This window comes from Metopolophium dirhodum, chromosome 9, assembly GCF_019925205.1.
Source record: "Metopolophium dirhodum isolate CAU chromosome 9, ASM1992520v1, whole genome shotgun sequence".
Lineage (NCBI taxonomy): Eukaryota > Metazoa > Arthropoda > Insecta > Hemiptera > Aphididae > Metopolophium > Metopolophium dirhodum.
The window spans coordinates 11881674-11905647 of record NC_083568.1 but is presented as its reverse complement, the minus strand read 5'-3'; the positions used below and the strand labels follow the sequence as shown (position 1 = coordinate 11905647).

Genomic DNA, 23974 nt, shown 5'->3' with positions numbered 1-23974 from the left:
CGTATCTAGTTTCAACCTAAACATTTACCTAAACACTTTTATTATTTAGGTTAGTTAACTCAAAAACGGTAAAGTAGGTACTTAATAAGAAAATAATTGTTTGTGATATGATAGAGATTTAGACTTTTTTACATTCTACAGTTGTGTGCATAAGCATGCATGTTGGAGAGGTTTTTTTGGTTGGGGGAGTAACAGCTGTCCGGTGTTTTTATATTCTCAAAATGGTCTCCCTAGTCTAAAACTATTTTGCGAAACTGAATAAGAGTAGATATTTTGGGAAACCCTTTGTGAAAAAATCATACCTTCCTCTCTGAGAAAAAGAATTCCAAAAGTTATTATTGAGTAGTTCAATAAATTCGCAGCTCTGGCCGTTGTCTGGGTTGTCACTATCGGCAGTGGATACACACTTATGGGTACTGTTCATCTACAAAATAATTTGTGATTAGGTACCTACTCTTCTATTTTAAAGGATACATTTGTACATACACTTATCTTTCTACGCGGCTAGATATTCAGAAAATTAGGTAACGTACAATATCAATAAACATCAGCTTCCCATATTAAAATAATTTCAAATACACATTGTTGTAAATGTACCTTGTTTTAAAACCGTCATTATATTTATAAATATAAATTTAATCTAATTTTGTAATTTTTTTTTTCTTTTTAAACAACGCAGATGATAGATTATTAGAATGACATTGCAACTAATATTCATGGAATATGTGCTTACGCTTGCGTCGTAGTAAATAAACAGTTACTTACTCTAACCACGCTTGTTATACCAGGTCATTTGTTGTGTTTACGCAGAACGCCGGTAGCCGAGTTGTAATCTCCCAGAGACGGACATATTGTATTACGAATGTTATGATAGATGACCAAACGGATCGGGTAAACGTCGGTGATTCAAAAGTCAACAAATGTCGTTTTTGTGTCGTTTTTGCAGATCTAGGGCCGGATACCGAGTGCCGACTTACCTTTTTACTAGGTAACATAGGTTCGAGTGCCCCTCGTACGACGAAATTCTATTTCGGCGGCAGCAGTTCATGTACAACATCTTTGGAGGTACCTACTATCAGTCGAAAGACGACCGCCATAGATGATAACAGCGTAATAACATGCATCTGCCGTTACCGTATGGCGTATGATGATTGGTGTTATTGGTGTTTAGTGTAAATGGTTGTTTTTTGTTTTCTTTCGCGCGACTTGTAGACCGTATAGTAGCGCGCAGAGCAACGACGCCGGACCGCATCCGCGTTCTCGTGCACGAACCGTCGCTGGATAATTAAGCTTTAAAGTGTTTATCTTTCCTCGTCGGAGTGTGCGTCCTGGATCCGGCGAGCGCGTTTTTACTCGATAATAATAATAATCCTCCGGTGGGTACGTTTTACGTTGCACTATTGAATCCAAATCATCACCGTGTTCTCGCCGCTAAGTCAATCATCTCGCGGTCTGCGTTTTAATGATCGTATTTCCCGTTGCATCATCGCCACCATTGCCTTCGGCGTCCGCCTTCCAGACGCGTACGAATCGTGTGTCGTCGATCTCGTGTGCTTCTTCCCGAACGCCGCCAAAGCCGTTGTTTCACCATGGACAACGTTTACAAGTGCCGAATATGCTATCGCATGTACCACGACAAGGAAGTTGTCATCGATTTGTCGTCGGAGGAGGCAAAGGAAGAACAAATTGCCGCCAAAATACTCTGTGCCCTGTCAATCATGGTAAGTGCACCCGAATGACATAGATATTAGCGATTATTTTTCTTATTATTTTAATTATTATCATTTTGTGTACTTGCATTGTTGTCCGTCTTTCAGTGTTCTCAGCTGTTAAGGGTGTTACAAACCAATGTCTCGTCGTGTGTATACAGCGTTAATTCATAAACAAAGGTCGCTTGAGTGTTTGCGATAATGTCTCTTTACGATCTAATATACGATTACATAGTTTTACTTCAAACATTATATTGTGTACCTATCACTACTATTCATTATTATATTATGGATTTCATTTTACAGTAGGTTAGCTACTACCTATGTAAATTAATTGTAATGTCAGTAGTTGTAAAAATAATATAGCTATTGACTCCAATTAATTTACATACTGTATATAGGATATTCTGTGTATATACTGTATATATAATAATATTATATAAGTTATCAGAATTGTTATTTTTAATTGAAAACTTTAAAATAAATATGTGTAACAAAAAATACTAAATACAATATTTATAATAGCAAACTGATACCTTTAATTTTCTATTTAATGTTAGTAGTGTTGTCACTAACCACAATTACATAATTTATATTTAAAAAATTAAAAAGCATTGAAAACCAATTTGGTATATTTATGTTTTACCAGATATCCTTTTTTTTCAATTTTTTTTACGTATGTAGTTAGGCATGCTGAAAACAATGGTGAATTAAAAATTTGCCGGTCGGCCTTAGTTTTGAAGTTATAGTTATTTGAAATTCAAGACCCACCCAATGTGGTTTTACAAAACAAGTCGAGAGATGTTTTTGATTTTAATCGTCTAAGCGAGCGCAGAATGCGAGTAACCACACCGGTTGTATATGAAAATACTATAAATTTCAATTAGCTATAACTTTAAACCTAAGTCCGACCACCAGCTTTGGACTTTTCCATTGTTGTCAGCATGCTTAACTACGTACATCAAAACAACAAAAAGGATGTCAGTTAAAACAGAAAAGTTCCATAAATTTGTAGGTAGTGTTAATTTTTCTGAACCAATTTTATGAGAAAATATTAATTGTCAAAGGTACTGCTATACACTTATGGTACTGTGGTACTGTTATACACTTATACCTACTAAGAAAGCGCTTCTTTATATACAGAAAAATTATGATCCCAAAAAATAAAAATAGTTTTTTGTTTATTAAAATCAGAGTTTGGACCAAATTGTAATAATATAGGTACACTACCTACTTATACTATTACCAAATACCTAAATCTTGATATATATTTCTAAAAGCCAGTATACTTGAAATGTACCTAATCCTATGTACCTTCTTAAGAAGACACCACATCCACATGTGTCGTCTCCGTCTTACAAGTGGTTAACATACAAAATGTACGTTTAGCGGATCATGTTTAGCTCAGTTAGTTTAAAAATTAGAGTGAATCGACCTATTAAGAAACTTGTTAGTAAGAACATTTCTGTGTTCGTTTGATGGTTTCTTACAATTATTCAGTTTTTAAGTGGATTATGAGCATTTTTAATTTACCCTATATTATAAATAGTGATGGGAACTATCGAATAGTCACTATCGAACTATTCGATAGTGTTAACTAATCACTAATTATAAACTAGCTAAAATATTGATTTATCGTAAAATAAACCAACATAAGAACACATATTGGTAATGTTCTTACCCTCAAGTTTTATAATAAGTTGATTCACTTTAATTTTTAAACTAATGGAGCTAAACATGATTTGCTGAGCGTAAATTTACACCGTACATGCCTAAATATAAAATTAGGAGGTGGGTACATGCTTTGTACCCGCGTATATCCTCCACTACACCACTGCTTATATCTCTGTCTATGTGTGTGAAAACTTTATAGCCCACCATTCAGGTTTGTTATCCATAATAATAAATATATCCCGTTAATAATCAAATAATTCGACAAAAAAATTTACCAATACTATTAGGTACCTGCCGTAAGTGTTTATCACATAATATGGGTTGTTTAGAAACAAAAAATCAAACTCATATATTTGTATGTTTTGTTGGTTGTTAATCGAGTATTATTATTAATATGATTAGGTACATATATTATTATCAAAATTAATTTTAAAGTTATTTTTAACACAAGTGCCCGATGGAAATTTTTTAATTAATTATAATGGATCATTATAACATTTTGCCCATTATAATTGATACCACATTTATATCATATACCTAATGTTAAGAATAGGTTTGTATAGGTATAGGTATATTACATTTCAAAACTTATTAATAGTTGTACTACACATTTTTGGACTAGAACATATTTTGGCCTGTTGTCTGTAGCAAATAATTTAAAAATGTTTTCTTTAAACTTTAATTTGTACCTATCTTAGTTTTTAAAATGTAAATATATCTTTAATAACTACCTACTCGCTTTAATATTTAATTAAATTTAATATAATAATTTAACTATGCATGTGTATGAATGTGTGATTGTTAATTATTTACTATTAAGGACTGATAACACCCTTTGTAATAAATTTAAATCCATGTCATGTCCCTAACTTGTATTTTCCTACCAGCTGAGAGCCTAATTCAAAAAAACATAGTATCTTTATAATCTATTAGGTACCCACAGCTATGGGCTAACGCAAAAATATCAAATCTAAATAAAATTCAACGATTCCAAAATAAAATACTAAGAAAAATTACCAACTCTCCACTATATGTCTCAAATCACTCCCTGCATAAAGACCTACATATGAAAACAGTTCAGGAAGAAGCTAAAAATTATTACAAACGATTCCACCTACGCCTTCACTCTCATCCAAACGAACTTGTAAAAAATCTGGCTTCATTAACCATTCCTGGTAATCCTCCTCGTCGCCTTAAGCGTAAATGGTGTAGAGACCTACTTAATCCCTAATAAAAAAAAAAAAAAATAATAATAATTAAGTTAAAACAAATAATTTAAAAATAAACATAAGTGTCATCGGTGGGTGGCTTCTTAGCTCATAAAATCATGTTTTTTATTGTGTCTCAGCTCATATTCTTATTGTGCCGATTGTGTACAGATTGTGTATTACTAATAAAGAAAAAAAAAAAAAAAAATTAGGTACCTAATTTTTATATCTTTTAATTTTACTATGTATAATTGTATAAGAATGGTTATGTATAGCCGCCACTATCTAGTATAGGTACTACCATCGATTATAGTGTAAATGTAATTACCATTATTAAAAATGTATACTAGTAATTAGTATTTATAATTAATGGTATTACCTAGAGAGCCGTTATATATAAGAGAGTGGCCAACTCGGTGAACATTTTCTATTGGCTGTCTGTTATTATTGATAGTGGACGCCATTTTTCGTCCAAATTTGAATATATCTTACCAATGTTAAATACATTATTTGTCAATTGTTTTTATACTACAATATAATTTTAATAATATGTAACTATTAATATTTTGTTTTGTTGCATAATTATATAATACCCGTATTCATATTTTGTATCATAGACTATAGTTATGTATTATAAATTAAGATATATATACATACCTAGTTATTACACGCATATTTCATATTATATTATACAATAATTTATTATTTTAGTTGCTGTTATGCAGTACCTAAGCATATTTCTTTAATATTTTATAAATTGACTAGTAAATTATATTATTTCCTATTTTATACATTTTAGGTTTAAAAATTTGTGGGAATTTTTTCGACAAAACATGGCTGATCTCTATTCAGTTGACCCCTCTCTTATTATCTAGGCTCTCTAGTACTACCTATAGCAGGGATGACAAATCCATGGCACGTGTGCCCGTGGTAGCTCGCTAAAAAAATTTTAGGTCACACCAGAGATTTTAAACAACCTAGATAACTATCAATATCGCCGATCACCTAAACTGAATTCAGCTGTTGTAAACGGCAGCCATTTGTAAAAAGGTCAAAGTAAAATATAATTCTTATGTGATTTTTTTTAGAGTTAGGCAGAAAATGTTTCAGTCGAGTACTCGTTTCACTATTTTAATTTAGAGTTAGACGAGTACTTAACTTTGGAAAAATTTCCGAGTCGAGTTTGTGTACTCAATTCGACTATAAATATTGAGTACTCGTGAGTTATCAAGTACTAAACAAAGTTGAGTACTCGACATAATTGAAACTCGACATCTTAAAGCAATACTCAATGCCCAACACTAGATTTTTTAAATGTTCTTAATATTTTTGCTTACGAGTTAGGGGTAATATGTGCTTTTATAGAATAATATAGTAAAACACATAGTAAATTGTAATTAAATTTGTAAAAAAAAATAAGATAAAAAGTAGTGATGTTTTTAATGACTGGTATAAGTAATACAAAATGTACTCGTTACAATAGTTACAAAATATAATAATAAAATAATAAAAGTAATTTTTATATAGGTACATTATGCAAATTAAAAATTAATTTTAATAAGATATGGCCGTTTATATAATATAATATATTTAAGTTTTGGTCATATACATTAGTGCTATATAACTATCCATAATTGATATTTTATTTAATAACATCTCATCCCCTAGCTCATCATAATAATGTTTTCTATACACTCAACTTGTTGATCACTTAAATCTGACTCAGTAAGGTGTATCTTTTTTTGTGCTCATTTATTCTCAAAAATGTTCCCTACAGGATCATCAACAAGAGCAATACTATTTGCACATGGTGAAGGGGTCATGCTATTTTTTTAAATTATTTGTTTCAATGCAGTTTTAAAATGAAGAATGTTTGGGTTGAACGTTCACACAGATTACTACAGTCATAAGCTGCATAGGCAACAGGCGTGGTTTTAACAGGCAAAAATGTAAGCACTAAGCACTAAACGTAGGTACTCGCACGTGTTACATTAGCACATGTAACATTACACGATATTGATCTCTTTGCAAATGGTTAGGTAGCATTATCAGCCGGCCGATACGTAGTGTCGTCACTGATAGACAATGAGTTAGTTATCCAGGTTGTTTAAAATCTCTGGGGGCACACAAAATTAAAAATATTTATATTATCTTATGTATATAGTATTTTTATTTTTAATAATAAATTAAAATAGCATCACAATGCTAGTACTTTTTCAGTATTGTTAGACATCTTTCAGAAAAGATTAGATTACCTAGTAGATTTGTTAAAAACATATATAACATACTAAAACCATGTATTATTATCATAGAAATATATTTTATTCTTTCACAAGATAAACTACTATGGCACTTTGGATTACATAATTTTTTGACGATTATTTTGACATTTTGTTTTACAATGACACCTTTGATATCCCCCGACTCCCAGCAATACTGTTATGCCCGGCAGCCTCTCGGAGAGTACCTAATTTCTTTTTTCTTTCGTGTGATTATTTGTTCCCTTCAAATCAAGAATTTTGTCACATGGAACTATTTCTGTTCGTGTGTAACTGTACTTTAAGAAACCATTTTCTATACTTAAAATTGTATAAATAAAAATTAAATTTTTTTTTATAATTTTCTCATTTTTAAATTTAACCAATTACATAAATTGTGCAAGCCATCTTGAACATCGGTGACAACAGCTAATAAATTCCAAGGTGATCTTCTAACCTTATCAACATCAGGGATTGGTATTCGAACAGTAGTTCCCACATTTATACATTTCAGTTTCCCGTTTGATGTTTTTGTCATTTTTTTAGACTGTTTTTCTAAACATTTCGCTGATTCATCATGAGCACTAAGTATATATATATATATCTTGTTGTTGATTAATTAATTAATATTTAAAACATTAAATAATTCCTAGACATTTTTCAATATTCAACAATACTATTAATAAATAATATACCTAGCTCTATGTCATCATTTGGTGATTTCTCTAATTGGCTGTTTATAATAGTTTTGATATCTTCTTTAGTATTCAAATTGGCAACTTGATCTGATGGAAAACCAACTGATGCAACTTCTAATCACACTGGGCAACCAAACATGGCTTCATATGCCAATCTTTCTATACCTTAAAATAAATCCAATGATTTTATTTAAATTATGTTAAATTAAATCCTGCATATAAATATTATTTTATAATATAAAATTACTCTCATTGTCAACAAAATAATAATGATCAACAATTTAATTTACTGATATAACTAAGTACAAAAACTAATGACCACAAAGATAATAATTATTATCTATGGATAACCATCACTGTTTAGATAAAGATAATAAGTAATAACTACTTTTGTGGTATACTGGTATTGGCATAGTCTATGCGGGTATCGGTTATCGGTGTATATCACGGTTTAAGATAGATTCTATCTGTGGTGTATACATATCTGTGTGATAACGTGATTGTTTATACTACTTACAATTGTACTTAATTATATTAAAAACACTAATAATTAAATATTAAAGTTGAATTTATGAAACAATACTTTGTTACGTAAACTTATTTGTAATGTAGTCGCATCAAAAAACAATTAGGTCAGTATAATTGATTTAAGTTTGCTCAAACTATTAAAAAATACACATAGGATAATTATTGACTTAAAAAATAGATTCACCCCCCCCCCCCCCATTTTAGAAAACTGTCTTGGGACGCCCCTGGTTTTCCATGCACAATTTTTATGACATTTCATTGAGTTCTATTACTATTTTATTGACAAATTGCCTGCTATTGTCAGTGTAAAATGGCCGGTGCTCCAAAAATGGTATAAATATCCATTAAATTAAAAGCAATTTCTTCAGCACGTTTAGTTTTTAAAGGTCTTAGAATCACAAACTTTGTTAAATAATCCTGATAATTCATAATGTACGAAAATCATTAAAACTTTGTGACTGCATGTCTATGAGATCCATCTGTGCACGTGAATTAAATGCTTTATGTAATATAGGTTTGGAAACTAGTCCTCTTTTTGTATTTGACAATTTTTTCTCGCAATGGATACAAAGTTTCAAATACGTCAAAATATTGCTTCTTTTGTAATATTGCAATATTTTTGTTTAAATTCGGATACAATCGTATCTCGATGACCAATAAAAGTATGACATGTATTTAGAATATCAGACAAATCCTCATTAGTTACAGAGTAAAATTGATATTGGATACAGTATCTTTAACACTTTTAACAAGATAATCTTTCCCTCTTATTGTTGTTATATCATACTTACGAACATTGTTATAGTCTTTAGGAATTTTCTTTAAACCCGGTGTATTCAAAGAAGTTTTGCAAAGATTTTTTCAATAATTTTAATAATCACCATCTTTTTTCACCTTTTTTTTATTTATCCCAATATTTTTTAAACACCTTGGACTTTTGACCTCTTAAATGTAGGTACCAACTAGATTCATTTTTCAGTTAAAAAAGATGCTGATGTTGAAAATTGGAGCATTTGTACCACCCCAAATGTTGATGACAGACAGGAAAAAAACATTGTTAATACAATATATTAATCGCTCCACTCAGAATTTAAAAAGTTAAATTAATAAGTAACAAATTTTTTTTACCCATAATCTGCTGAACTAATCCTAATAAGAAATGTTTATTTTATCATTTAATTTTTTTTTTTTTTTAGATCTTAAGCCCGGCATCTATGGCCATTAGCTGTATTGGTTTTGTTCGTTGTTAATGTCGGTAGGGGGGAAGGAACACGTGTGTGTTGGGTTTGGAAGAATTTTTGATTGGGCACCCGTAGATATCTGCCATGCCCGGGTGGGGATGGCGGCACTTGTTCTCCGGACACCGTGACTTGCCCAATGAAAAATGCCACCCATGGCCAAGGAATCAAGCCGGCGTCGGCTGCGTTGCAACCAACGCCTTAGACCGCTCGGCCGCACCGTCCTCCTATCATTTTCTGTAGGCACCCGCATTAAAAATGTTTAAAATATTTTGACTTGTTTTGAGTTATCTATGGACATTTCAAATTGTTTTAGTTTTATTTTCTATAAATGTCAATATGATTTTTCTCGTTGTTTCAAAATGCTTGAAAATTATATACAAGGTTCCTCATAAGTTATAATAGCAGTTGCCCAATTTTTTTTTATAAGTATTTAAAGTTAAAATGTTGTCAACATTTATTATAATCTCTAAAATACTAATGCCTAATAGTAAAGTAAATTAATCATCATTCTTAGTAATATTATAGACTGACGGACTGTCTTCGCTTAGAATCGTTTTTCGTACATAATGATTTTATATCATTGAATTCAAATGTAGCATGACCATTGTAGTGACTTTAGACACCTAATGTATAGCAGAGTGTTACCCACTTACCCACTTATTCAAATTAATATTATTCAAAAACAAGTTAGTGATAAGGTTAAAAGGGGAGGGGTTCGGTAGTTATAAAATATGCATATCCTCTCTCATAAAATATTTGTAATTATGCCACTGTGACAGGCAGATGTCCAAAGTTTGATACCTTGGACTGTGTACACATTGTCGGACCCCTCCTCAACTACCTATTTTTTCTTCTCTACTAGAATGACTTGAATCATAACAATGAAGCCTATCTTTCTGTTTTATATTTTGAACGCATAAATACTGCTCCCATATTGTATTCAATGAGATCTTCAGTTGGGCTGCAGAGTAAGTTCTTATGATCTATGATCTATGATCTTGGCCTAATAACAACCTAGTTCATACAACTTCGGGATAATAATATTTTTTTTATAGTGTACCTATTATAGGTAGTATACATTTAAAAGAAATAATAGTTCATCAAAGATACCTTTTGAATCCCACTTTGCACTTTGCATTTATTTAACAATTCTCTGTAGGTAAGTAGCTATATTTACATGAGTATTTACACTTCAGGAAACATATATGAAAATTAAATAATTAGATAATAAAAACCTACCTCTTTAATATTGAACAATATTTCAATACCTGCTCTAGATTCTAATCCAATTCCAAAAATGTGATTTTGCTGTAGTTCAATAAATATTGTGCTAATATTCTAAACATAGTAGATATTTTATTATTAATAGGTACTTACTTAAATTTAATAATTATTTTTCTTACTTTTTACAGATCACTGATCATGATCCTATAAAGCATATTTGTAGAATATGCTATGGGCAAGTTGAAGTTAATTTCAGATTTGCAACTGCATGTCGAAAAAATAATGCAAAATATATCGAAAACTTAACAAATGAACCTTCAAATAATGTGGTCAAAACAGAATATAAAAAATTTATGAGAATACCGGTTCATGCTTTGGTAATAATAAATTTTAACTATAAAGTATTAAGAGGACGTGCAAATTTAACAAGTGTTAAACATAGTCAATTTTATGCTCAGCAGATAACGTTTGGCTCCATTAGTTTAATAAGTAGAGTATATTGACCTCTTATAAAATTTAAAGGTAAGATTATTATCTAGACAATCTCATAGGCTTTTTATTATATTTTAACTTTAATGAGAGTTATGATTGTAAATTGTAAATTGTTTGTACATCTTAAAATATCTACTCATAACTGGCTTTAAAATTAAAATATAATTAAAAGCCTATGATATTGCCTAGATAATAATCCTACCTTTACATTTTATAGTCAATCTCTAGTTTTTAAATCAACATAGCTAAACGTGATCTGCTGAACGTAACATTTTCTATGTTACACAGTACACACTTGTAAGATGGAGATAACACATGCGGGTACCACGTCCTCTTAATCACATTATAATCATTTATAAATCTTAAACACTTACAATTATATTTATTTATTTAATTAAGTATATTAATGGTCTTAACCTATTGGATTTTGATTTTATAGTTTAATAAATACCATTTTGATGTGAAAGGCTTATTTGGTGCAGTAACAAGCTTTTTGAATGATACTAATGAAAACCTAAGTTCGACCAAACATTTTGAAAATTTTGACCGATATTTTGGTCTTAATAACAGGTTAGTATTAGCTTAATATTATAATAAGTACCTAGGTATTTAAAAATAATAAATATTTTTGCCATCATAAAAATAATTGTTTTGAATGAAATGTATAAATTGGTTGTAAGTTTAAGTATTTTGTTTTTTAAAGTATAATAAGTACTGACCTAGGGTGTTATGGATACTATTGTTAATAGTACCTATCTAATTTATTTAAATCAAATAAAAAACATAAAAATAAAATATAAATATAATTATTTTTTTGTGGGTTTTGAGCAAGGACAAGTATAAATTTAATTTAAATTAAATATTTATCAAATTATGTTCATTATAAAAATAGAATATTTTTATGCGCAGAGGAAATGTTAAAGAAATTATACTGTAATGATGTTTAATATAGTAACTTATGTTTATGATATATTAAGAATAGTGTGTCTTATTGCATCTCTAAATAAATGTATTAATGTTAATATTTATTTCGCTATAGGCAATTTAAAATTTGAATGTTAAATAATATATTTTGTATGTACTTATCATGTATTGTTTTATAGTATTTCAAATCAATTTGATATTGAAAATGATACACCTATTCCAGAAAGCTCTTCGGTATTTGAAGTAAATATACCTAGTACAAATGGGTCCAATGTGTAAGTAGATAATATAGTTTCATTTTATTGTTAGTATCGTAATGGGTTGAGTTTAAAATAATTCCATCTATTATATCTCAAGATGATGTTACACCCGCAAACATTGTCTCCATCTTTCAAGCGTATTACATAGCAAATTGTTCGTTCTGAATAATTCATTTAACTCTAGTATGCTTAATATTAGAGCGAATTGACCTTTGTTCCCCACTTTGCACTATTTTAAACAAGTCTCTCATGTAAGGGAATTTCCTAACTGTTTGGAAATTGGTCGTGTTAAACCGGTCTTAAAATCTGGTGATTCTAGTCACAAATTGTAGACTGGTATCAAATCTTCCTTTTATTGATAAACTCTTTCAACTTTTAGTGCTTAAAAAATTTAACGTACTTTTCACTCTGCATTGTCAATGGACCAACATGGCTTTTTCCCTGGTCGGTCCAAAATAACTATACTCTATTTCAAATGAGAACGCACCGCATTGCGCCTCGTTATCAGAGGTGGCCAGAAACACTTCCCTACCACAAAATGAATTGCGGCTGAAACTGTCAGGACCTGCACGAGTTTTGACCAGTTTTCGTCCGCCACCTGGTGCATTCTCATTTGTAATTGAGTATAATATATTTTATTCAGACTAAGATTGAACCACTTTGCCAACCAAAACACGTTTTTTCCGCCTATTCCCACCACAATCTGGAAATTAGTGAGAAACTTATCACAGGCGCCTGACAACGGCCGGCGATGACTGTCGGTCAATCACAAAACGCACAGCTTTTGCATGGGAGGGGAGGGGGGTGGGTCAGGCACTGTTCGGCGGCTCAGTCTGCATGCGCGAAGCGGTTCAATCTTATTCTGAATAGAGTATAGTTTTTTAGATTTTTCTTGTTATATTCTCAATGCCCTTTAAGATAATATAAGAGTTCAATTTGATACTATTTTCACTGACTCTCGAAAGCGTTTGATTCTATTGATCATACCTCTCTTATCTACACACTGGATAGGTAAGGTATTGGTTATCCTCTTTTGTCATGGATTCATTCATACCTGGTGGATAGATGACAATATGTAAATATGTTGTTTAATAGTTTAATTCATTCCAATTAAGTTCAATGTTTTTTCTGGAGTTCCGTAAGACGAGCATTTATCCCCACTACTATTGAACCTTTTTGTTAACTCGATCTTCAGCAATATCCCATCCGTTTGCTTACTTCTTTTTGCCGATGATGCGAAACTGCTTTCCCATGTATCTTCCAACATTGATTTTGGCGTCCTTCAATCATCGTTCAATAGTTTTTTAACTGGTGTCACACTATTGGCCTTACTCTCAACTCTGATAAGTGTAAAGTTATATCATTTTCTAAGTCACGGAATCTCGTTAATTACATTTATATCTATAATGACTCGCCCTTAAATCGAGTCTCCAATGTAAAAGATCTAGGTATAATTTAATATACTTCTTCACTTTCTGTTAGACCTCATATTCACCATACAACTTGTAAGGCCTTACAACTTCTTGAGTTCCTACGTCGCCACACTACAATCTTTAACGTAGCACCTTGTTTAAAAGCCCTTTATTCCTCTCTTATACGTTCAATTCTATGCTATACCTCGATTATTTGGAATCCTTATCTTCAAAATGAAATAAAATTAGTTAAACAAATGCAGAATCGCTTCCTTACCTATGCTGACTTCCAACTAAAAATTTATCATTCCTAACATTTTTATCAACCAGTCATTGATGCGCTAAATTTCTGATCTCTCGAAGATAGGCATCTAAGGGTCGATCATAACATGTATTACAACTAATTCAGAGTAAGATTGATCCACCACAACTTTTTGAGCGTATAAGCCTTTAAGTTCCAACAGCCCGTACTGGCTCCTAAGACTTCACATCCCATCTTTTCGTTAAAATTTTTTATCAAATGATCCCTTTGTTAGAACAATGTGTAGTTTAAATGATAATAATGTTGATATATGGCCTTAAATGTCTGTAATTTTATTGTGTTTTGTTTATTTTTAATTTATTAATATTTTGTTATCTACAACACTTATGTCATCTTATGTTATAATAATTACCTTTGTATGTATTATTTCATACTGATTATATGTAAAAAACCGATTGGCGTTTATATCAAAAAGTAAAAAAGGATTATTCAGAATGTACTATTTGCTATGGACTATGGTAGGCATTTGTAAGACGGAGACAATGCATGAAGATGTAGCGTCAACTTAAAGGATGCAACAGTTTAATTTAATTAATTTACTAAAACATAATATACTATCAATATATACTAACCTTAAATATAATATTATTTTAGATTCATAACTTACCTATTAATGTTTCCAGTCAAATTGTATTACCTCTTATCAGTCAAATGTATATTTAATGAGGTACTTAATTATACATGGATTTACAACAATTAGTTGAAAAAAAACTTCAAATTATGGAGCAATGCTTAAATAGTTAAATATATACTATACTATTAATGTGATAGAAAATACACATAATGGTTTATAAATAATAGTTCTTCAAAAAAACTCCCAGTGTTTAAATCTTCATTGAAAGCTATTCAATACACTTCGTATAATTTAAAAGCCGTAGGATAGATGAGTCATCAAATACTTTAAATAATTTACTGTAAAGATAGGATTATTTGTATTATGTATATATGTATTTATTCTAAAAAAGCAAGCAACAAAAAGATTGACTTACAACCCGGATTGAACCCCACTAAGAAATTCACACTGGAAGACACCCACTTGCCAATACTTTTTATTTTGACAAATTATTGTTACAATAAGCAGAATTTATTATATTTGTATTAAACTTATTTATAAATAGGTACCTATAATATGTTTCTAAAATTGGATTTTAAATAATAATTTTTTAATAATATTTTATATAATCATAGTACAGTGGGGACTTAATGTGATCTATAAGAAGTAGCCACCTTTTAATTGTTAAAATTAATGTACATATATAGTTATAGGTAATACATATAAGTATTTCTATTTTTCTAGTGAAACTGATGATGTTATTATTGACCAAGTTCATAATTCTGGTGACACTGATGATGTTATTACTGACAATATTCATAATTCTGGTATAGATCTTAATAACCGATCTTTAAGACCTATCATGTAAGTATATAATAAATATTAATATTAAAAGTTAAATGCATAGGTATACAGTGTGTTCATGCTGAGAGGTATCACTAAATATTTCAGTTTGATGACCTTGTATTGAAATGGGGTTTTCGCTGAATGACAGATAGTACTTAAATACAAATTTTCAGATAAATTTCAAATTTTTAACACTTGATACGCGCATGCGTAATACAACTTACTATTTTTTAAATGGTAACATCAATTTTATTTTACATATTCTGATTTTTTTCTTAACAATTTATGACATTTTATGTATAAAAAGTTTTTTTCTAATAACGAACAGGAATTATACTATCTTAATTACTGGCAAATGTTGTCTAAGTTATTTTTACTATATTATCTGTGCGCAAACAGGTGTTTAACAATATTGGATGATAATAACTAATAAGTAACAATAAGTTGAATTTAGTTTAAATTTCGTCAAAAATAAATTACTCGTAAACATTAAATTTCATTTGCCAATTTTGTAATTAAAAAAAAATACTTTATCCGAAAATCTAAAAAAAATTGATGTAACCATTTAAAAAAAAAAGTTGTATTGTGCATGCGCGTATCAAAAGTGTTAAAAATTTGAAATTTATCTGAAAATTTGTATTTAAGTACTATCTGTCATTTATCGAAAACCCCATTTCAATACCAGGTAATCAAACTGAAATATTTAGTGGTACCTCTTAGCGTGAACACACTGTTTATTGTATATAAATCATTTAAAGTTGATTAAATTTGAAATTGTTGTTATACATGTTTCTAATGATATATTCTGTTAATTGGCAGATTTTAAGCACATGTTTTTTATTTATTACAAGGAAATATGATTGTTATATATATATAGACTAAATTTAAATATCTAATCGAAAACTTTTGGTAGCTCATATTTACTTACAAAAATGTCAGTGTACAATTAGGCAAAATATTTGAATATTGAATATCTATATTGTGTGTTCAGCATTATTTGGTATCACCCCAAATTGTATGTTTAATGATGGGTTCATCATAATTAAATATTAATTAATTATTTTGTACTTCATAGTTTCTTTATTTTTATAATGTAGATGTAATCAATATTATGACCTTTCAATTAAATGGTTAGGTTAGATAGATAATAAAGGTTAAAGCCTCAAAGAGTGAGTGGTATGTCCAAGGTTTTTCAAAAAACTGTGGATTAGGTTCTATCACAAAAGGTTTCTCTATTTTAAAATGTAACATCAATATACTATGTATTACAAAGCATACAGGTTCAATTTACTGCTGATTTATTGTGGTACATTTTTTGTATTTACAACTTGAGTACAATTTGTGGATGTTACTTTTTCATCATTATCATTGAAAATGATCAATATTTGTTTATTCTGTTCTATGAATGTTTGCTTCATTTCCACAAATATTGAATAAATTAAAATAAATATACTTATGACAAAAACCATATAATACAGGTTATAGTATAACCATTTTTACAAACTTTTTAAACGGCATACAATAAATTATTATACTGATATAAATTGTACTTAAGTCAAATTAAATAAGATCAAATTTACATGAAATGATATTCTAATAATCATAATTAGGTTAGATTTCATTAACTCAAAAATCAATAACTAACAAATTATATACTTCTGTATAAAATAAATACATAATAATTCTGAATCCTACACTGACTGGGTCCCTATAATATTAAATATTACATTGTGGAATACTGAGTGGGGTCTTTATAAACTGTAAATATATATTTACTTCTAGAGAATTATCTTGAGATATTGTATGTTTTTGATTCCAATATAATAATTATTATAACATATTATATACTCATGGTTACATAATCTGTATTGTTATAGCACAATATATTGTATAGGACTATTGAATGTATCATTATTTATTTATTTATTATTATTTTTTTGTAGTAACACAAATAATATAAACCATGCAACTAACGCTAGCACATCTAGAAACATTCTATTAAATGCACATATTCCTGTTATGTAAGTATATTATAGTAAACCTAATGTTAGTATTTTTCATAACATTGATAAGATGTATTCAAATTTTTAAACAGTTTTATGTATTTTAAATTATGAGCGAATGTATTGTATTTACACTGTGTGTTAATTTTCTGTCATCAACATTTGTGGTAGTAAAAATACTCTGATTATTGACATTAGCATCTTTTCTGATAAAAAAATAAAATCCGAGTAGTTTTCTAAAGCATTGAAAAAAACAAAAAAAAAAAAAATTAAAGAAAAATAGGAATTTTACTTATACCCAATTTTTGAAAAAATCAATTATATTTTTTTGGTGTAGCTCAACAACTAAAAACCGTAGTCCGTAGACACTTGAAATTTTCACCAAAAATTTATGTTAGCATTTTCCATATAATATGGTCTTTTTGAGTTTTTTATAGCCTTAAAAAATTTTTCTAATATTGTACATTTTTATTAAATTATTGTCACAAATACTTTGTTACGATTTAAATTTTTGAAAGCAGATTTGAATTCTCCTCTAAATTTACTATGCTTTAACTGTTTTTCATATTCTATATCAATTTATTTAAATTTGAATTATGAATATGATCTATTTTTACTCTTTTTGTTAGTAAATTTCTAAGTAAAAAAAATCAGAAAAATGAAATTGTCAAAGCATAGATAATTTAGTGACAAATTCAAATCTGCTTTCAAAAGTAATATCAGAACATTATATTGGGTGTAGTGATTGAAGTCGTGAGCTATGTTTTCGACCAAAAATGAATCACACGCCAGCCCCCTTAATCGGTTTTTGATATTTTGTTGTAATTTCAAAGTGATTAACCGTAAACACTTGAAATTTTCACCAAATATTTATATTAGTATTTTCCATACATAGTAAATTTTTCTATTCTAAATATTTCGACTTTTTGTGCTATTTATAGCCATGTGAATTTTTCTGATTTTGTAAATTATATTTCAGTTAGAAATTAATAAAAGTTCATAGCCATGAGATATTTTCAATTTTTATTAAGGGGATCAATATCAGACAGTTATTTTAGCCAAAACATACCATCTTTATTCCATCATACATACTGATCAACCTAGTAATGCGATAATACTTTTTAAAACTGATTTGTTATTATGTCTATTTAAGATCGGTCAGTCCACTTTTCCCAATTTCACCCCCAATAACTAATTTAGCAACTAGTTTAGTTTAAATATTTTGAAATTTCGGAATTTTCAAATGTTGATTATTTGGAATTTAAATCAGAGATCTTAAAATGTGGACTGACCGATCTTAAGTAGACATTATAAAAAATGCAGTTCAGTTTTCTGAAAAATGATTGCATTATTAGGTCGATTGGTAGGATGGAACAAAGTACAAATAAGCATTAATTGTTTACCGTTCACGCGTGCAAACCTGCGGCAGCAGTGACTTGTACATGTGTGTGCGGGAACGCACTACTATTTCTTTTCCTCACAGTCACACCCACTAATGATCACTTATTACACACATTTACAAGACTCGCATGAATGCAAAAATAATTGTCTATTTCGAACTCATTAAAAACTGTCCGCCAAAGATCTCCTTATTTTTTTTTTATTATTAAATTTGATTATTTATACAAATATGCATAGAATTGTTTTTCGTATGCAATGGTTTATCATTGAGTTCAAATATAACACATCTATTACAATTACTGTATATTAGAGCGGGCGGTACCCACTTGTCCACTCATTTTATACTTGATATTTTATTCACTCAACAAAAAAAAATATACCCAAGTTTTAAATGTATTTTTTTTTTTCAGGAGTTCAAACAATCTAAGCCATACAATTAATACTAGTTCAGGCATCTTTCGTATTATTCCTACTGTGTAAGTATATACTGTACCTAGTATTTGGTATTTATCATATTAATAACTAGTCATACAATATAAGAATACTAGAATAAATTATAATTAATAAATATTTTACTTATGAATATTATTTTAGACTGTTTATAATTGTAATGGTTAAAATGATAAGTGTCCATCATTGTATTTTACCAGGGATGTATAGAATTTAAGGTTACAACATTTTTAAAGACCCATAAGTACTTTTTTTTTGCCTCAAAACTTATTGGTATGGTTATTATATTGTACACAATCACTGTTCAAATTTATGCAATGTAGGGTTGGCACCACCTTTTGTTTCTAGTGTTGAATAACTTTCATGCCACCTCTTTTAGCCATTTTTCTTTCATATATTTGCCGGCAGATAAATGTTATCCGCCCAAAAACTTCTTGATAATACTAAAAATGACAACGCAAAATCTGGATTTTAAGGAGCAAGTAACAGTGTTCTATCCAAACGCAATAAGATCTGGGTATTGTCGTACAAAAGGCACATCATGAGACCATTTTTTATTTTGAGATTTTGAATACCTATTTTCTGCAGTTTTTTTAGGGTTTTTAAGTAGACCGCAAAATTAGTCCTCTACTGCTGAAAAATATTTAATATTGCCAAAAGGCATTTAATCTAATGGGGTATTAGCATCTTCATTGCAACCTCTGGCCTCAATCTGGATGTATGGATCTCACAGGATCTCATATCCTTTGGATGGAATACTGTCACTCACTTCTTTACAATCTGCATCTTAAGCCCTATGATAATCATTTATCATCTTTCCACTAAGCAAAAAAATTTTTAAGTAGAACACTGTTTCTATAAATGAAGTGAAAAGTTCCAGTTGAAATCTAAGCTTTGGTAGGTGTGGGTTCTTCGTCACTAGGAACAAAAAAATAAGCCATTCCTACAATAATCAAATGATTTGATAAACCGTATTTATGGATAAAATAACTAAATACCTTAAATCTAAGATCTAAGATTATCAACATTAATTAATATCTATTTACGATATATGTTTGTGTAAAATGATTTGTCTGAAAATAACTTTAAGCTACTGGTTTGTAGAATGTTTTACCGTTGATAATTCTCCTAATCCAATTCTTTAAGTCTTGAAATATTGATTGGTGATTTGGAATTCTTATACTACTTATTGTATTTTTGTCTAAAAAATCCAACGTCAGTTTAACTTTCTAATCTTGCTTCATTTCCAGATTGCTTTGTTGCATCTATAACCAGCTGATAGAAAAATATAACTTAATTTTTCCTAATTACAAAATTTACTAAAAATGCTCCTTGAGTTCTCCTATTTAATTTATGTACCTTAAATGCTTATACTCTGGAGTTTGTGATATTGATAAAAATTAGTAGTTTTGTTATACCATGTTATATTTTTCAGTCAAATTCCTAATTGTTGAGGGTAAAACAATGGATTAAACTTTATAATCATAAGTTCAATATCATTGTGTTTCCTCTTCTGGTATACCTCAAGGCACTATTCTTATTCATTAATAATGTAGGCAAATTTTGACTTTTTTTCAACTTTTAGTAGAATATCACTAGCATATCTTAAACTTTCTAAATGCTAAATTATGTATTTTCCTTGACCAGTCTCTAATTTACTTCACCAACTTAACTTAAGGAATACCAGTAGAATGTGTTGGGAATTCCATTTTTGATTTAGGCTTTACAAATATGTACTAAAGTCCTTTTATTGAGGACATTTGGTGTAAAGTATTTAAGCTTACTTGTGTCCACTCAATAATTTCTCATAAATTAAAAATGTATGATTCTTATATTGTGCATTAGTTTGCCTTTGACTTAACTATCAATAAGTGTCACAAACATTTAGATCATTGTTTTAAGAATTCCTACATCACATATAGGTAATAAACCTTCATGCTATATTTTCACTGGCCTCCTGATAAATAAACCATCAGTAAATTACTCAATTTAAGTATTCTGATGGACTGCTAGAATTTTGCCAATTCATGTTCTGTTGGCAAACTTAGTTGTTCCTCAAACTTTTATTTCAGAGTTTCTTTCCTTTTTTTCTTTTATTAATTTCTTCTAATTTTTCAACATCACTTATTTACTTACTGCATCATGTTTGCTGTACCCAAAAGGAAGGAACACCTCTTTTATCTATTTACTGCCTTGCTTAATTTATTTATTTTCATCCCAACATTTTCTCTTTATTTCTCATTAATAATAATTGATGAATATGATAATTGACACATTTTGTTATTGGCTATTGTGCATAGAATAATAATACATATATTTGTATGTATAAATGTAAATACTAAAACAAAATTAAGTAAATATGTCACTTATGGACCAGTAAGCAGTTGTTAAAAATTAAATATTTGATTAACATCAAATTTATCATAACATTTTTTGTATAGATAATATTATTAAATATTACTAAATCACAACCAAAAAAAACCAAAAAGCCTATTTAGATTTTACCTTAACAATACATTTTGTTTACAAATTTTTTATCTCTATTTATTCTATAATTTGATTTTTGTTCATATTGAAATATTATAAATGTTTATATTGTATTAAAATATATACTTACATTTTTTTTTTTTTAGTGGAACAAATAATGTAAACAATGCCACAAATAATATAAATCAATCTAGAAACAACCGTCCTATTATGTAAGTATTTAATAATTAATAATATTAAAAGGTAGGTAACAGTACTAAAATTAATAGGTAAAAGTATAGGTTGGTATAAGTATTTTTTATAAAATTAATATCATATTCTAATGTTTAAGAAATTTAAAACAATAAAAAAAAATTATAGTAATATTGCTATTCTAAGTTTAAGAGATTATTATAAGAATATTCAATGTTCATAATTTAAAATATTTGTCTATAATACGTGTTAATTATTATAGTCAAAGGCATAATAAAATGAGAGCTGTCCGTCATGTGCCCAAGAGGCATTTTTGTCTAATGGTATCCAAATTATAAATTCATAAATTTTTTTGAAATACCTATATTATTTATTATGTGGATGTTATTTTACTATTATTTTTAATTCTGAGTGTAGCGATGAAAGTATTGTTTTCACAGTATTGTGGTTTTTTTCTCATCAACATTTGTGGTTGTTAAAATGGTCCTGTTTTTTAAATCATCTTTTCTGATGGAAAAGTGAATCTGTTCCATTTGGTATGTCAAATTTTTTTTATCAGAAGTTTTTGAAAGCGCCAGGCAAAAAAAAATTAAGGTATAATGGGAATTTTTACTCAAAATTGATTTTTATTTTTTTTGGTATAACTCAAAAACTTATAACAATTGTAGGTACTTGAAATTTTCACCAAATATTTATGTTAAAACTAGCTGATCCCGCTGGCACTTTGTTGCCCGTTAAATGTACCAATTCTACATGACTCCAACTTTGTTCAATTCGTTATTTAATATTCGGTGTATCGTGTTCAAAATTTATCTTAACTTTTCTGCTGCCCGGAATAAAAATTCTGATTCGCAGCAGTATATTATCAGGTAGGCAATCTACCTGCGGTAAATCACGGACCCCGTGCTGTTTGTATGTAAGTGTATGATTTAACTCTAAAGTATCAAAATTGTACCAAGTTTGTCATTTTTACTTAATTCCACCTACAGAGGATTAATATAATCAATTAATACAAAAGCCTAATGCAACCGTACTAAAATCCGACAAATAAAAAGAAACAAATTTAACACTTTTTAAATTAGCCTATCTTCTTCCCAGAGGTCTAATCTACACACAAACATTCATTTTTATCTATACTAATATATAAAATGATAGCGTTTGTTTGTATGTTCGGGATAAACTCCGAAATTACTGAACCGATTTCGAAAATTCTTACACCAATACAAGGCCACATTCTTTGTGAGTGTCATAGGCTAATTTAAAAAGGAAAGTGATCACAATCAAAATGTTTGTTTTTTAATAGTTGCTATGGGGGGTTATATATATAGATAAAAATAATTGTATAGACGTTGTTGTTTTTGGCCATGTCGCCAGGTGTGCACTTTAAGAGGCCATAACTCTGGAACCACTTATCCTACAGCATACAAACTTCACAGAAACCATCTACATATCAATTTTAATATGCCCTGAAATTTTTATCGAAATCGGTTTGGTGGATCTTGAGTTATAAAATTTATTCAAAATGTACACTTATTTTTTTGTATATAGATTGTCCATACAATGTAAAATTTTCAAATTATTTCGACTCTTTTTAAACTTTATAGCTGAGTAATTTAAAAAAAAATGTAATACAAGGTTGATTATAAATTGTTTTAATAGTAGTTTAAAAATATTAAAGATACATAAGCAGAGTTTTTTTTTATGCATTAAAGTCCAAATGTTGAACAAATTAATCAAAATCCCAAAAATTAGCAAATTATTTTCAGTTAGAAATTCATAAAATATTTATTTTATAGCTTAGTATCTGACATTAGTAATTTTAATAGAAGGTTCCCAACAATTTTTCTTAACTGTATCAATAAAAAAATAAGTAACAATAATTGATGATTATGAGCGTTTGATTTAAAATTGTTTACAATATTGGATATTCAGTTACAACAGCATCATTCTTTTCTGCTGGGAAAGTGAATCTAGGTTGGTACTATGGGGCTATCAACAGTAAAATATCTCAATAGTTTTCAAAAGTGTCAAAAAAACAAACAAAAAATTAAGGAAAAACTAGTTTTTGTAAAAATTGTTTTTGTTATTTTCT

At 29.0% G+C, this 23974-nt stretch overlaps 1 protein-coding gene across 3 annotated transcripts in view; it reads left to right on the top strand.

The window, feature by feature from the left end:
* Positions 1–1121: 1121 nt before the first annotated feature.
* The window catches only part of LOC132951956 (uncharacterized protein DDB_G0287625-like), a 32642-nt gene continuing 9789 nt past the window's right edge, over positions 1122–23974 (top strand). Inside the window, exons 1-8 of one of the 3 annotated variants that reach the window (XM_061024033.1) lie at positions 1122–1721; positions 10729–10917; positions 11472–11602; positions 12136–12231; positions 15248–15367; positions 17293–17370; positions 19164–19229; positions 21837–21902. In XM_061024033.1, coding sequence (XP_060880016.1) covers positions 1590–1721; positions 10729–10917; positions 11472–11602; positions 12136–12231; positions 15248–15367; positions 17293–17370; positions 19164–19229; positions 21837–21902 — 878 coding nt within the window. In that variant the 5' untranslated portion in view covers positions 1122–1589. The remainder of the gene's footprint in view (positions 1722–10728; positions 10918–11471; positions 11603–12135; positions 12232–15247; positions 15368–17292; positions 17371–19163; positions 19230–21836; positions 21903–23974) is intronic. The other 2 variants (XM_061024034.1, XM_061024032.1) reach the window with 2 other exon arrangements.